This window comes from Taudactylus pleione, unplaced genomic scaffold (assembly GCF_031769625.1).
Source record: "Taudactylus pleione unplaced genomic scaffold, aTauple2 ptg000065l, whole genome shotgun sequence".
Taxonomy (NCBI): Eukaryota; Metazoa; Chordata; class Amphibia; order Anura; family Myobatrachidae; genus Taudactylus; species Taudactylus pleione.
Genome location: NW_028284467.1, coordinates 2319200 through 2336693, shown reverse-complemented (window position 1 = coordinate 2336693; position 17494 = coordinate 2319200). Strand labels below are relative to the sequence as shown.

The 17494-nt window shown below is 43.2% G+C and overlaps 1 protein-coding gene across 4 annotated transcripts in view; it reads left to right on the top strand.

Annotated features, from left to right (window-relative positions):
- R3HDM2 (R3H domain containing 2) overlaps window positions 1-17494 on the top strand; it is a 142150-nt gene that overhangs the window by 91190 nt on the left and 33466 nt on the right. For all 4 annotated transcript variants that reach the window (XM_088465888.1, XM_088465890.1, XM_088465886.1 and 1 more), the window contains 2 exons: window positions 6838-7067; window positions 12959-13122. In XM_088465888.1, the coding sequence (XP_088322014.1) occupies window positions 6838-7067; window positions 12959-13122 (394 nt within the window). The remainder of the gene's footprint in view (window positions 1-6837; window positions 7068-12958; window positions 13123-17494) is intronic.

The window sequence follows — 17494 nt, the reverse complement described above, 5'->3', positions numbered from 1 at the left end:
TCATTTTAGTTTTATGTTTATTTGCTACAGGTTTATTTCTAGAAGTTTTTTGTGTTCAGTAATGTATTATTTTATTCATTTTCTAACACTCCGCCTGTTGTCCTAATAAATGCACAACCTATTTCTGGCGCAGCTTAAACCTTGCAGATTTATGTTCTAATCATGTATGCAACGATTGCTTTTTCTAATGCTATATCTGCTGTCATAATTAAAATTGTTTAAAGAATTTATAGGTAAGTGAATCTACCAAAGATTTGTGACCAAACTACATCTTCTCAATATCTCCTCATGGGATCATGGGTTACAAAATAGGAACCACATATGGATCTTTTGGAATAAATCTGTTACTAGCTGAAGAATAACATTACACAAATATGAAGTAGGAGATCTAAAGTGCAGTTAGTGAAGTTTTACTGGTACAGGTTGAGTCTCCCATATCCAAATATTTTGAAATACAGAATATTACGAAATACAGAATATTTTTAGCATGACTGAGAAAGTGAAACCTTTGCTTTCTGATGGTTCAATGTCCACAAACTTTGTTTAAAGCACAAAATTATTAAAATACAGTATAAAATAGCCTTCAGGCTGTATGTATAGGGTGTATATGAAACAAATGAATTTCATGTATGTACACAAACTTTTTTTTTATGCAAAAAATTATTAAAAATATTGTATAAAATGACCTGCAGGCTGTGTGTATAAGGTGTATATAAAACATAAATGCATTCTGTGTTTAGATTTTGGTCCCATTCTCAAGATATCTCATTATGGTATGCATGTATTCCAAAATACGGAATATTCCGATATCCAAAATACCCTTGGTCCCAAGCATTTTGGCTATGGGAGACTCAACCTGTAGTTCTAATATAACATTGCAAGCCCAATAGACACAATAGAAATTAAGGCAATAAAAACAAATCCTATGGGGGTAAGTATCTCTGGGACAGTCTGGAGAAACAATGTCGTATAAATTTAGTGAACATTGTATACTGTAATAGACAGTAATGTGCTCAGCTTGATATCACGGTGAAGTACAGCAGCACATCGTGTTGAATTTACATCCTGACACTGGTGCTGATTCTGAGTCGTTGTTTTTTACTGCAGTCGCGTCTTTATGCTAATGCCGCTACCAAGCCCTTCCCCGGTGTAGATCTGTACGCCAGACCTTTGGGAGTATGGCCTCCTATGTGTGCAGTTCAGCGTCTTTTTGTAGCCAACCGCTTTCCACGACATGCCTCCGATACTCCCATAAGATGCAACGTCTATGTGCATCCTCTTAGTCACCCCTGTTACCTCCCCGTCACTGTCAAGGAATGCCCCTCATATTTCTGCTACCGTGTGTCCAAATCTGTACTGTAACTCTGCACGTACAAAATTGAGAATATGCGAGGACAAAAAAACCCACTACTCCACTTTGTCCAATTTCTCCTGCTTATTTAGCTGTAAATGTAAATAGCGGAGGTGAAGCATCTGTAATTGTATAGGTTGCCTCATACTTCTGTCAGAGCTTGTGTTGGGACAAACATGTTCTCTTTCAAGTACAGCAAAGTTAAGTTGCCCGTACAGTTAGGCTGGCCGCTTAGGATTATGCAGGCTCAAAAGAGACCTCCAGTCCCCATCAACCACTGATCAGAATCTTCTTGTCAGGTGGATGGACTGTATCTGACTCTGCATGCAGTTAATGTTTGCCTGCAGCGTTAGGCTAAGCGTACTTACCGCCAGAACAGCCGCATCACCATTTGTTGGCATTTAGTGTGTCAACATGCTAGCCTGTAATATCGAGCATTCAACCAAAGCAATGAACTGCCTGAAGTTTTGCATTAGGCCATACGTCATGCAGTACTTTGCATTGGCCGTACACATTGGTCATGTTAATTTGGTTGCTAAGTGTTTTGATACCATTAGTTGGAGTAAGGATTCAAAGAATTAGATTTTCTGTATTCTATATATATTGGCAGAAACTTTGATAAGAAGTGTTTCTATTTTCATATATACTCCAGTCGTCTTTGTGTTCCAGGAAATCTTAAATTGTCTTCTTCTGTTTGATATTTTGTGTTGTATGCTTAGATACTATTTGGCCAATACTGACACTCGCAGTAGGGGAGAAATATTACCTCTTATCAGTGATGGTGAATGAAGCCTAGAATACCATTCACCAATAGTTTATGTATTAAATACAAGTGCTTGTAGCTGTATGTGAATAAGCAGTACCATGAGTTCTTATATTGTGAATACCATATCCACGTAATGATATCCTTATTATGATGAGTGTGATGATGTACTTTTTGACGACAGGACAGATTATAAGGCTTCTAAGAATCTAGAACAAGGGACCATTTGGAAATAAATTATGCACTTCATATATTAATACAGGGAAGCCTTTATCATGGTGTAAGCTACTCATTGTGAAGGATTTTGTGAGAGTAGAAAGTGGAAACTGCCATAAAGCAAACATTTCTCTCTATTTGGATACTCTGTTCGTATATATTGTATTTATTATTTTTATTTTGCACTGATTGTAGAGAGGTATAACAGACTTTCCAGAACATGGGTTGTAGGAGTACTCCTTATATTCTTTTCCACCTCTGACTTTTTTATATTTAATGTATGTGTGTCTTTGTTATACTAAAGCTTATACCTTTTTTGTTTTGGTATGTTATAGTGTTCCCGCTAGCTTGTTTTAGCAGGGTGCCGTGCCCTGTCCGAATGTAAAAGGGCATGCCCTGAGCCCTTAGAGCATTGAGCTTTGTGTATGGGTGGTCAGCCTACCAACCGTACACTTGCTCCAGAGGTTGCCAGTCACTGACATCACAACTGGATGGGCACATCTAAATGCCTGCCTAGTTGGGACGTCAGACACGACACATCGGGCTGACTATTGGTAAGTGTGTATGCACTTACCAATGGTCGTCCTAGTGTGTACCCTGCTAAAGCCTAACCCTGCTGCTAACGTTATGAACATGTTGACATTTTGCTGAAATGTTGACAGCTAACATGTCCTGTAACCGTGCATGGGAACAAGTAATGTGCGGGGATGAGAGACACAAATCTTGTGCAGAGCAGAGATGTCGGGTTGGAAGATATTTTGAGATAAGTGAAGAGATGTATGTTGGTGTGGTTTGGTTAATAGCTTTAAATGTGAGTGTAAGTATTTTAAATTGAATACGGTAGAAGACCGGCAGCCAATGGAGAGACTGACAGAGTGGATCAGCAGACACTGAACGTTTGGTGAGAAAGTTCAACCTCGCGGCTGCATTCAATATGGATTTTAGTGGGGAGAGCCTGTTTTTGGGAAGACCAATAAGATTATTGCAATAGTCAATGCGTGTATTAGAGTTTTTGCAGTGTCTTGCGTAAGATATGGTCGAATTTTGGCTATGTTTTTTAGATGTATGTAACAGGATTTAGAGACAGATTGAATGTGGGGAACAAAAGACAGTTCAGAGTCAAGGATGACACCTGGGCAGCGAGCTTGTGAGGTGGGGTTGATTGTTGAGTTGTCAACAGTAATAGAGATATCGGGTTGGTAACTACTATTGGCCGGTGGAAATCTAATTAATTCTGTTTTAGAAATATTAAGTTTGAGGTGGCGAGATGACATCCAAGATGAAATGGCAGAGAGACCTTCAGTGACACGGACCAGCACAGATGGTGACAAATCTGGGGAGGATAGGTAGATTTGAGTATCATCTGCATACAGATGATATTGAAAACCAAAAGAGCTGATTAGTTTGCCAAGAGAGGTGGTATATATTGAGATAAGCAGAGGACCAAATATTGAGCCTTGTGGTACTCCAACTGATAGAATCCATGCCGGCTTTCAAGGAACTTCAATGGCATCCCCTTTCTTTGCAAATAAACCTCTTCCTTGTTTGGTATACAGTTATGATAATCCCTAATTAGCAATCCAACTTTTAGACCATCATACTGATCTATTATTGACGACTCATACTTGCCACCTATTGACAAACGCAATTCCAAAAAGCGACTGTCTGATGAACAGAGTAATTAGATTATGGTACCAAGATCTTTCACTCCATTTCTTTAATCTGTTCACTTTTGATACATGTCTGTGTGTGTATATATATGTATGTATATATATATATATATATATATATATATATATATGTGTGTGTGTGTATATATATATAATATATATATATAGTTGTATATAATACACACACACATATATATGTATGTTTGTATGTATATATATATATATATATATATATAAATGTCACTGAAGAATGGTCCGGCACTCAGAAGTGTAAATAGCACAGCTTGCCTGGGTGCACATGCAAAAAGGTGATGCATACAATGAAGACGACAGGCACTCAACAGGACCAAATGATACACAATAATAGAGCCAGACGGAGCCGGTATATAAGTCAACGTTTCAGCAGTCACGCTGCTTTTATCAAGACATACACGTGTATGTCTTGATAAAAGCAGCGTGACTGCTGAAACGTTGACTTAGATACCGGCTCCGTCTGGCTCTATTATTGTGTAGTCATTAGGTCCTGTTGAGTGCCTGTCGTCTTCATTGTGTGTGTGTATATATATATATATATATATATATATATATATGTGTATATATATATATATATATATATATATATATATATACACTGATGCTGCAAATTACCTTGTTGCACAATACAACTCTTTGAACAGACTGCCGCCTAATTCCTATGGATGTTTGGGGAGCTGAAGTATGCTTGACATATATATATATATCTATATCACCATACTGTGACATCTTGGAAATGCCCAGACCTACTATATATCAGTTATAATATGACATCTCGTGAGTCAGTTTGAACACAGACTAGGCTGCTCATGGCAAGGCAGCATGAATTACTGGAGTTCGAATGGTGCATGATAGTGGGTGCCCAACAGATGGTACGTTCCTTTTCCGTAGTTTTGCGGACATTTAACATTCCTCGATACCGGGAATACCTCATAGAAGGATTTACCACCCAGCATGGATAGCGCAGTGGCCGACCACAGGTGCTTAATGATCGTGACCAGCAGCGTCTAGACTCGTGCCATCGCTAATTGGATCCTGGGAGACTGGCAATAAGTCACGGTTCCAGTTGTTTTCGGATGATGGGTAGAGTTCGGCTGTGGTCCAGACCCCTTGAGGCCATGCACACCAGTTGCCAACAAGGCACCGTGCAGAATGGTGGTAGTTCCATAATGATGTGAGGTGCGTTCGCGTGGCATGGGTTGGATCTGTTGGTCTGTCTGAACACGTCATTGACCGGTAACCGCTAAGTTGCATTGCTTGATGACAATTTGCAGCCCTTCATGTACCCCCACAATGATGGAATATTCCAGCAGGATAATGCACCATGTCATTGGTCCCAAGTTGTCAAGAATTGGTTTGAGGAGCATTTTGGAGAGTTCCAACGAATGGCATGGCCACCATGTTCAAATTCTCTCCAGAGGTCTTCTGTCCACTTCTGTGGAATCGATGCCACATCAAGTTGCTGCACTTCACTTGGCTAGAGGGGATCCTACACAATACTAGGCGGCTATCCCATAACTTTTGCCACTTCAGTGTATAGTGTCTCTACGCTTGTGTGTTTGTTTGTTTTTTGGTTTACAGTATGCTGTTTGTGCGTGCACTCCATGATTAAGTTGTTATTTGCTCATAGACATTATGTGGGTAATATACTTTTGGAAACTGAACGTAGATGCTTAAATGTAGACCTCAGTGTTCTATCAAGTTTCTGGTTTAAGTAGTAAGACAAAAGCTTAAACAAGTATTGAAATATTGCATTGTTAACAAATTATTTTAAAAATAGGCAGATAATGTACAGCCTGTACATAAAACATGTTAAAATATTTTGTATTGTCCTTTGGTTGCAGGAGATTATAGATGGGGATGCCTTTGTCTGCATGTATCTTTATCCCTAAATATGTGCTGCAGTTGTGGTCATTATTTTACCTTTGAAGTTCCTGGAAATGACGGTTAACCTTATACAGATGGGTCCAAATACATCTAGCCTCCTTGTGCGTTAAACAGCCCTTCTAGTTGCGCCATGCCGTGGCGAGACTCGGTAGCGCTGAGTGTCTTTTGTGCGACTTTTTACCTTCAAATGTGTCGTGTTCACACAGCGATGCGAAAAGATAGCACACACAGCTTCTGCTGATTAAAATGATATGCAGCATGCCTATATTCTCTGTGCGAGGCTGGGTGTATGTGCATGCGAAATACTACGTTAGTGTCAGCGGCTGTAACACTGTAACGTAGTGTTTAGCATGTCGATACACCCGCAGTTGCACACAGAACATAGGCATGCTGCATATAATTTTAATCAGCAGAAGCTGTGAGTGCTGTGTGAATAAGACACATTTGAAGATAAAAATGTGCATGAATAGACCCTCGCGCTAACGAGTCACATGGAGCTCCCGCATTTGTGTGGCCGGACTTGTATCGCACGGAGGATAGATCTTTGTGGACACATCTGTAGATGGCTCTTTTATGCACACCGTATTAATGAGACCCACATCTAAGTTGTAAGTGCTGCTGTGTAATGCTTTATCTGACTGACAGAAAGCCATTGCTTTCTTTGTGATGATGATGCTACTGTTGTAATATTGAGCAGTCACTTTAGGAAACGGTTTGAACTGAATCACCGTAATCAATCAGTAATTAACGTTTATATGTGTACTGCATGTGAAAAAAAAGAAATAAAACTAGTGTGTAATGTATAACCTGCAGTAGCATCCAGAAGTGTATTCTAGAACTTGATTCTTAAGACATAATGTACAATTACAAGAAATGTAATGATAAAATACTGATACCATTTGTATCTTCCCCTGTAGAGGCAACAGAGACTTGCTGAATCGAGGCTCTGGCAGTCATCAGAGTAGCACTGAAAGTGAATTGAAGTCACTGGATCCAAGACCTTGGAGCAGCACAGATTCTGATGGCTCTTGTCGCAATATGCGTCCTCCAGTAACTAAAGCCAGCAGCTTCAGTGGGATCTCTATCCTGACCAGAGGAGACAGCATTGGCAGTAACAAAAGTACATCCAACCGTTCTGGCCGACCAGGTAGGACATCCTGAGGACTAAAGCTAAAGTTTCCATGAGGGATTAATTTCTAAATGCTGCTTTCTGGGTTCTAACATTGTCAAATGTTCTAACATGTAATTTATTGTACCTACACTCTGATATTTGATGGTTAATTTGGTCATTACACAAGTAAGGGACCTGAAACCACCCAAATTTGAGAGAAGAAAAGAAAGGATTCAGATTTTTAATGGCCATTAAGCTTTGACTACTTTACGTCTGTTTAATAAATCTATTGGCAAAATTATCTGGATAGGTCTTATAGGGCACACACAGTGAGGGTGTGTGGAAAACTATGTGAATGGTATGGGTCAGTTTTGATGTTCCTTCAAATGTTATACAAACAGGTATGAGAGATACATTATCAAGTAAAGATGCATATATAATGGTTATGTAAAAAATAATTTAATATTTCTTTCTATTGACAAAACATAATCGCAATGTATATAAAATTCAGAGGTATAACTATATAATATAAATAAGAATGAGGGATAAAAATTTATAAAAAGACAGTTTGAGATATTGAAGTATAAAAACAAAAATTTCATAAGGTTTTATCAACTGCTTTACACCATATCAGATTAGCAGTGGTAAATTTAAATCTAAAGTATAAAAGATGAGAGGTGTAAATAAAGTAAATGTTCTGCAGTCAATCAGTGAGAGAATTATCTTATGTTCTCTCTCTAAAGGTGCCCATACACGGTGCGATATGCATACGATGCAATCGCGTATGCAATCACTCTTGAACTCTCTGGCAGCTGAGGTGAACGATGTGCACCAAATCTGTCATGCACAATCTAATGATTTGCATATTCATTAGATAGAGTGTGATATGACACAGATGCACGTACGGACCAGGAGATCCGTGCTACATGCATCTGTGTCATTGACACAGAGCACGGACGGATCGGCGTGCTGCCCCCCCCCCCCCCCTCACCCTCTTCAAAATAAAAAGCAACAAGCCCTCGGCTTTTAGTGACCCAATGCTAGTTGTGCTTAAATATAGGGGACAAACGACGTAGGGGTCCCCTGTACTTAAGCACAACCAACAGCGGCCAAGTCAGAACCAGCCCTGTTTGCCAAAATATCGGGGACACACGACGTAGGGGTAGCCCATTCTTTGAGCAACCAGCACTGGGCTCTAATCCGGTCCTTGTTCTGGAAATAAAATGGGGGGAAATGAGTAGGGTCCCCAGTGATCGCATTCAGCTAAAAAAAAATTGTGGGTCCCAGGGACCCTTCATTTAAAATAGAAAAAAATGGGGTCCTACTCCACTATTTCTACTTAACAGTACGGATAACGCTTATAATTGCATTGCCTTAATCTCACATAGCCAACATGTGCAGTGTTGTGGTCAGAGAGGGGGTGAGGACAGGCAGCAGTTGGAACAGTGCTGGGGTAGAGGGGGTTTAGTGCATTAAGCAGTTAGGGTAGAGGGGGATAAGGGCAGGCAGTGCTGGGGGTAGGGAGGGGGGTAAATGCAGAAAGCAGTTGGGACAGTGCTGGGGGCAGGTAGCAGTTGGAGTAGAGGTTGGTAAGGGCAGGTAGGCAGCAGTTGGGGTAGAGCTGGGGGTTGAGACAGGGAGCAATTGGTGCAGGGGCGGGATAAGTGTAGATAGTTGGGACGTACTGGGGGGCAAAGAGGGGGTTGGGGGCAGGCAGTGCGGGGATAAGTGTAGATGGCAGCTGAAGCAGTACTGGGGGGCAAGGAGGGAGTTAGGGGCACACACTGCTGGGGATAGGTTGGGATAAGGGTAGATAGTAGCTGGGGCAGTACTGGTGGGCAAGGAAGAGGTTAGGGGCAGGTAGTGCTGGGGGTAGGAAGGGGATAAGGGTAGATAGCAGCTGGGGCAATACTGGGGGATAAGGAGGAGTTTATGGGCAGGCAAGTACTGGGGGAAGAAAAAAGGTAAGGTGCTGACTAATTATGAAAACTAAATTATAGTCCTGCTCCATCCAAACTCATATGTTGTCTGATAATCTCACAGTTGTGCTGTTCTGGTGGGACCCATAGGAGTTTGTATGGAGCAGGAAAGTTACTATATGTTATCTGTCCCACAATGGCCATATCTATGTAAATTGACTAAACTACTGTGTTTAACGATCATTCACCACCAGTTATTACCGTTGATTCTGCAAAAACATGTAACAGATCCCCTTCCTTATAGCATCACAAGGGGGGTGCGGTCCGCACCCGGGTGTCACCCGCCGAGCATTAAGTGCAGCACTTGGCTCCTGACACTGAGGGAGCTGGCACTGCACACAGGAACCTCTTGCACCACGGGGGTTCGGGCTGCGGGACAACGCTCCATTCCCACGTGACCGTGCCCATTTTTTGCCTGCGCATAGCATCCCTTCCCGCACCAGGTGACACCACAGGAGGGACGTCACTGTGCTGGGTAAACATTGCATGCATCCTGGCAGCTTAGAAGGCTGGCAGACCCGGCATGAAGGTGGCTCTGGCGTAATACAGGCGCCAGAGCTGCTTTCATGCCGGGTCTGCCAGCCTTCTATGCTACCAGGGTGCTTGGGATGACTTCATGTCTGAGTGACGGGGCCGCCCTCCATGCAATACACTGAACCTGCTTGTACCTGTAGAGCGAAGTGCCAGGTCCCGCAGCTGCTGCTTCAAGGAAGGGTGCCAAGGGTTGGCTCCTACTCCACTTTTAATAGTGCTCCCTGCCGCTGGAACAGGGAGACTTCAGTCAGCTAAGAAGTAGCCAATACCGGCGGAGCACGTCCCCGGGGCCCACCCATTCTGAAAAAGTTGTTCATTTTCGGGTAAAATACTCGCTATTGCATATTTGCGATCACTGGGGTCTCCCTGTATTATCCAGAACCAGCACCGGACTTTTTCTAGTGGGGGATAATACCACAGCCAGGGGACCCCTTTCACCGGGCCCCCCAATAAAGGGGTCCCCCTCTCCAGGGCACCCCAGACCTAGGCTGATATCCAGGGGCTATCCCCGGCACCCCTGGGGCGGTGTGTGCCGGGTTGATAGTGTAGTGCATTTGATAAAAGTAAAAATATTGTCTTTTGCTGTGGAACTACAGATCCCAGCAAGCCTCCCCTGCATGCTGGTACTTGGAGAACCACAAGTACCAGCATGCAGGGCATTACAGGCCCACTGGTACCTGTAGTTCCACAGCAAAAGCAATATTAAAATAAACACAAGACACACACATACCGTACAAAGTATGTTTTTTAAACATACATGCACACATACATGTACACATACTCGCCTATGTAGCCCATCGGTCCCCTTCTCCAGTAGAATCCATAGGGTACCTGTAAAAGAAAATCCATACTCGTCGTCTCCCATGCGAAGTTCGGGTTCTCTTCGTTCCAAAGTAGGCAATCCATGGGGTCTTGGCAAAAAAAAAAAATGGAAATACGCGAGCCAGTGGACAATAGTACTGTCTAGTAAGGACATACTTCCCGAATCAGAGCTCAGCGGCGGGGTATCACTATGGAAACTCCGCCGCTGAACGCTCATTGGCTGAAAGAGGCGAGCCGTCCGCCTCTCAGCCAATGAACGGTTCCCACTATTGACTTAAATGGTGGGAACCGCTCACTTCCTGAGAGGTGGAAGGCTTTTTGTTACAGGTACCCTATGGATTCTACTGGAGAAGGGGACCTATGGGCTACATAGGTGAATATGTTTACGTGTGTGTGCATGTATGATTATTAATAAACTTTTTCTTTGTACAGTGTGTGTGTCTTGTGTTTATTTTAATGTTGCTTTTGCTGTGTAACTACAGGTACCAGTGGGCCTGTAATGCCCTGCATGCTGGTACTTGTGGTTCTCCAAGTACCAGCATGCGGGGGAGGCTTGCTGAGATCTGTAGTTCCACAGCAAAAGACAATATTTTTAACTGTTTGAATGCACTACACTACACGATCAACCCGCCACCCACCGCCCCAGGGGTTCCAGGGATAGCCCCGGGCTATCATCCTATGCCTGGAGTGCCCTGGAGAGGGGGACCCCTTTATTGGGAGAGTCCACAGCTACCCAGGGATCCCCCGGCCTAGGCTGACTAGCGGTCAGGGTAATGCTTCGGCTGGGGGGCCCTGTAAATGGGCTCCCCTGGCTGTGGCATTAGCCTCCACTAGAAAAAGTTTGATGCTGGTTCTGAATAATACAGCGGGACCCTACTAATTTTCCCCCCTGTATTTCCAGATCCAGGACCGGATCAGAGCCCAGTCCTTGCAGCGCAAAGTACAGGGGACCCCTACGTCGTATGTCCACCGTATTTTGGAAACCAGGGCTGGTTCTGACTAGCCCGGTGCTGGTTGTGCTTATGTACAGGGGACCCGTACGTCGTTTGTCCCCTGTATTTAAGCACAACCAGCCACTGGGTCACTAAAAGCCCAGGGCTGGTTGCTCTTTTTGGGATGGGGGGGAACGCCATATATTTTATTTTACAGTTTTTTTTGTTTGTTTTTTACCGCAGCAGCACAGACAGGTGTCTCTGATTCCATCCATGCTCTGTCAATGACACAGATGCATGTAGCACGGATCTCCTGATCCGTGAGTGCATCTGTGTCATTTAAATACACCGCAGCACAGACTGGTCTCACTGATCTGTCCGTGCTTCTGTGTCAATGACACAGATGCATGTTGCACAGATCTCCCTGGTCCGTGCTACATGCATCGCTATCATGCATGATGTGCACAAACGCCGTACGATGTTTGTCACATCGTACACGATATGTCAAAATCTTACTGCAGGCTCAGTTGATCTAAGATGCCGATATACGATGCCGGGGACGCGCACCGTAATCGTATTGGAATACACCACTTTTTACACGATTGGTCATTACGAATGATTGAAAACGGCCAAATCGTGTAAAAAATCGCACCGTGTATGGGCACCTTTAGAGAGAGAACATAAGCTAATTCTTTCTCACTGACTGACTGCAGAAAACGTACTTTATGTACACCTCTCATTCTCTTTATCATTCTCTTTTATCTCTTATCTTTTATACTTTAGATTTAATTTACAACTGCTAAGCTGATATGGTGTAAAGCAGTTGATGAAAACTTATGACATTGTTTTTATACTTCAATATATCAAACTGTCGTTTTTATTAATTTTTCTTCTTCTTTATATTATATAGTTATACCTCTGAATTTTATATACATTGAGATTGTTTGGTCAATAGAAAGAAATATATTAAATTATTTTTTACATAACCATTATATATGCAGCTTTACTTGATAATGTATCTCTCATACCTGTCTGTATAACATTTGAAGGAACATCAAAACACCTGACCTATACCATTCACATAGTTTACCACACACCCTCACTGTGTGTGCCCTATAAGACCTATCCAGATAATTTTGCTAATAGTTTTTAGTGATCTAGAAAGGGATCACATTGGCTGTTGCAGCCATTAATACAGGTCCCAATAGGAAATTGCTCACCCCCCAAAAAAATAGCACAAACACCACCCTTAATAACTGTTTAATAAATCCACTATTTGTGTGTAGTATTAAGATTGCAGCATGTGTGGGTATCTTAGGTACATGGGTTATTGCATATGGATTTTCAATATTATTATTTTTTCTTAGTGTTTTGCTAATGGTATATAAAAAGGTAGTCCATCATTAAATAATTCTATGCTTCTGGCAGATGTGTATTTTTTTTGCCCGTAGATATGACCACATATCTGTGCTTGTGTATACAGTATATACTTATAGCCAAAGCAAAAACAATGTTTTCTTTTGTATCAAAGGGCAACAGAAATGAAGCAAATTATCTGTATAATAGAGTTCTCTGGACTGCTGTCATTTTTCCTATGCTTTGTTGCTGAACCTCTCCTTCTCATTTCACTGTGAGAGCTGCATTTGTTTGTTGTTGGCAGGCTTGCCGATAGGCACCCCAGAAGTATGCAGCCAAGCTTCCTCCTCTCAGCAGTCCACTCGAAGCGTCATACCTTGCACTGCACATCAACAACATCCCCATCCTCACCAGGCACTTCCACCCACTCCCCAGCAACAATCCATGAGTAACCACTTAATGTCACAGGTGAGTCACCAGACAGTGTCATTCAGCCCAGCTAGTACATCCTGTCACTCTGCATACATCTTCTGTCTCCTTCACCATTTCCTTATCCTTTGTGATGCCTCCTTTTTACTGTTTTACCATTATTGTTCTCTCTATACCATTTTTCCCAGCAATTAGTACTGTGACTGTTGACTTTCTTTGCAGCATTATATCATGCATTATTTTGTTCATCTGATTTAAGAGAAAGTATTATGCATTTTCTTCATATTATTAAATTGTAACCATAAAGTGCGGTCTTTGAAATCCAGTTTTGACAGTCCTATTCCCCTCGTATCTCTTTCCCGCTTTTTCTGACGCTTATTGATTCCTCCTTGCTTCTTGCTAGGTGACTTTTGCTCTGTGAATCATCTGCACTGGTTTTAGCTCACTCTTGGGTTCCCACTACCTCTTGCACTCTTGAGTACCCCCTTGCTCTCTCGAGTTCCCCCCCTCCCTCTCTCGGGTTCCCCCCCTCCCTCTCTCGGGTTCCCCCCCCCCCTCCGTCTCTCGGGTTCCCCCCCCCCTCCGTCTCTCGGGTTTCCCCCCCCTCCGTCTCTCGGGTTCGGTTCCCCTCTCCCTCTCTCGGGTTCGGTTCTCCTCTCCCTCTCTCGGGTTCGGTTCTCCCCTCCCTCTCCCTCTCTCGGGTTCGGTTCTCCCCTCCCTCTCCCTCTCTCGGGTTCGGTTCTCCCCTCCCTCTCCCTCTCTCGGGTTCGGTTCTCCCCTCCCTCTCCCTCTCTCGGGTTCGGTTCTCCCCTCCCTCTCCCTCTCTCGGGTTCGGTTCCCCCCTCCCTCTCCCTCTCTCGGGTTCGGTTCCCCCCTCTCCCTCTCTCGGGTTCGGTTCCCCCCTCCCTCTCCCTCTCTCGGGTTCGGTTCCCCCCTCCCTCTCCCTCTCTCGGGTTCGGTTCCCCCCTCCCTCTCCCTCTCTCGGGTTCGGTTCCCCCCTCCCTCTCCCTCTCTCGGGTTCGGTTCCCCCCTCCCTCTCCCTCTCTCGGGTTCGGTTCCCCCCTCCCTCTCTCGGGTTCGGTTCCCCCCTCCCTCTCCCTCTCTCGGGTTCGGTTCCCCCCTCCCTCTCCCTCTCTCGGGTTCGGTTCCCCCCTCCCTCTCCCTCTCTCGGGTTCGGTTCCCCCCTCCCTCTCCCTCTCTCGGGTTCGGTTCCCCCCTCCCTCTCCCTCTCTCGGGTTCGGTTCCCCCCTCCCTCTCCCTCTCTCGGGTTCGGTTCCCCCCTCCCTCTCCCTCTCTCGGGTTCGGTTCCCCCCTCCCTCTCCCTCTCTCGGGTTCGGTTCCCCCCTCCCTCTCCCTCTCTCGGGTTCGGTTCCCCCCTCCCTCTCCCTCTCTCGGATTCTCCCTCCCGCCCCGGGGCTCCTACTCCGCCTCCCTCTCGGGCTACCTGTTAGCTTGTGCACTCTTTTTGTTTTTGTGTAGTAACATTTTTATTTTCAGTGGCACATTTTTGTGACTTTGATTATCCCCATTAAATGTTCATGCTTCTCCCCCTTAAAAGTATTTTGTCATTATTTAAATGCATGTGTACATGTGTTTTGTTTTTAAATATATCATACTTACTCCGCTTGCTCAGCAATCCTCCGTGTTTGAATGCTATTAACTGTATATTAGATTGTAAGTAAGGACACAAAATGCATTCAGCTGGGTAGAGTAAGTATTGCATGTTACAGACAAGGTGCCCACATGCATCAGAATTGAAAATGTACCTTCAGGGTTGAACAACCCTTTAATCACCTACATTTTAATAGCTGTGGACTGTAGTAACATATATTTTGAGTTACCCTCTTAACTTTTTTTTTTTTTTTTTATCCTATAACACTCAATTGATGATTTTTGTTTCACTATTAAACCTAAGACTTACATCCCCAATGCTTCTAGGCAAAAGGACAGGGGAAATTACTCTTCCTCTAATAAGTTGCTTATGATTAAAACCTACCTTTTATTATTGTTTCCCATTAAGTGACATACATCCATACAAAACATATAACCTATTGTGAGAGAGTATTCATGTGCAGAAACGTGTGCTGATGAGTGAGAATAACATGTGCAGAACAGCAAGGATGAGCTGACTCTTCTGTCAGTAAGTTATGCCCCCAAGTCACAGTAGCACAGAACCGCCGTGATTGGCTGACCCAGATGCAAATCAAAATTAGCTGTGACCATGAAACAGGGTACTCTTACTATTGACTGTAATAGCCATCCATCAAGCCACGCCTCCCTTCTGATTGGAGGAATTTCTCTTCCATAGCTACGATGACAGACTGCACTTCCCCCTACTGACTGCGTCTCTGATTGGCAGATATGGCTTCAATCACGCAACCAACTCACTACATTTGGATGACCCCCTTAAATTAACTTTAGTGGATGCAGAAGAACAGTATGCTGAACTCCTAATGAAAAAAACACAGGGTGAAATGCGCGTTGGAGATGGGGTGTCTGTCTTTTGCGCAACACAGGGCACACCTCCACCAGACTTAATAGCATGCTGACCTTCCGGATATTGTATGATACTCCTAATTCTGTGAAGGTTAAGAGGTTATTCACAGATACTTATGTGACTAACTGCAAATTTTGGTCAACCCCCAATTAACTGCTGACTTATACACACAAATCATTTTAAACTTGTTTTTCTGTGTGGGATATCAAATAGCATCACTGTTTATACAGTAAACCATTATTTAGATACACAAACTAGCTAGCAGGAAGGTAATGACATATTGAGGGGATTGTAACAATTAGGGTGAACCTACCTAATTCATACCCTATCTTTTTTTGTAAGCGCGTTCTGTTGTTTATATGTAGCAATTTATGTGGAATAACTTAATGATACTTCATGCTTTGTCCAAGACATTTGATTGAATCTCTTAATTTGGACAAAAAGAAAGGACTCATTTAAGAGTATACTGTGTCTATAATCTGATACTGTAACAACATAATAAACCTTAATTGATTTACTTCCTTCTACTTGTAGCATAAGTAGTCCAAGTAAGTCGCTTATTGGTTTTTCAATGCCTTAGTGGCAAACAACTAAAAGACATACCAACTACTGTCTTCTTCTTTCATAGAATACAGTAGTTGTTAATACCTATCTCAGACTCACTTTTTACTGTCCTATGACACACAGTGAGCAACAGAATACGGATTACAGCCTTAAACTATCCAACTAATGGTGGGTACACACTATACAGATATGTCTGCAGATGATGGTTGTTCGTACACACTGAACAACCATCATCTGTGTCTGCCCTCAGGTCCCGGCCATCAGGGGGCGCAGACATATCTGTCCATTGGCTGTGCAGCACAACCAATGCGAGATGTCGGTGAACGCCGACATTCACCAACATATCGCAGGTACACACTGCCTGACGGGCAGCGGATACATTGGCAGATCAATTGATCTGCCAATGTATCTGTCAGTGTGTACCCAGCTTAACTTTGCTACATTGACATTGATTTTATGATTTACCTTCAGGATGTGCCCCTTTTTATATGGTAAAATTATAAATCCATATCATGTGGTTGGTATACAGCATTAATACTGTGGATTAAGACTGGTTCTGGTGCATTTTAAAATGTTTTTTAACCATTTTGTGATTATTTGTTTATTTTCTCTAATATTTTTGCCGCTTGCGAGAAGAGTCCCTTCCCTTGTCCTTTTGCCTAAAAACTGCAATGTATGAGACAAATTGTTCTTTCATTTAACAGATTGGTGCTATATTATACTATTTAGTTGGTGTGGAAATCCTTGTTTCTAGTGTGCTTCATTCAGTTTTACATGTAAATGTCAGTCCCTGATAAGTGCTGGTTGCAGCTACCACATCATTAAAATGGATACCTAGGTACAGGTATATGAAAAAAAAAGAGGACTCCTTCAGCACGTGCACGCTCCCGAAAGGATGTGTGCTTTCGTGACACAGTAATGCCCCTTACACATTATGCTACACTAAGTATTGCAACTTATAACACCTTGTGCCACACAATAATGCCCTTATCACACATTGTCACACAGCAATACCCCTTACACATTATGCCACACAGTAGTGCCCCATACAACACATTATGCCACACAGTAAGGCCCCTTATAACACACTATGCCACAGTAATGCCCCTTATAACACATTATTCCACAGTAAAGCCCCATACAACACATTATGCCACACAGTAATGCCCCATACAACACATTATGCCACACAGTAATGCCCCATACAACATTTTGTTTCACACTGTAATGCCCCTTATAACACAACATAAAACACATCGTAATGCCCATTTATCATCATGGCCCCAACCCCTGTGTGGCTCCCGCAGCCTCTCTACTTGTCCCCTGTGTCCCTGCATCAGCTGGTGTGGA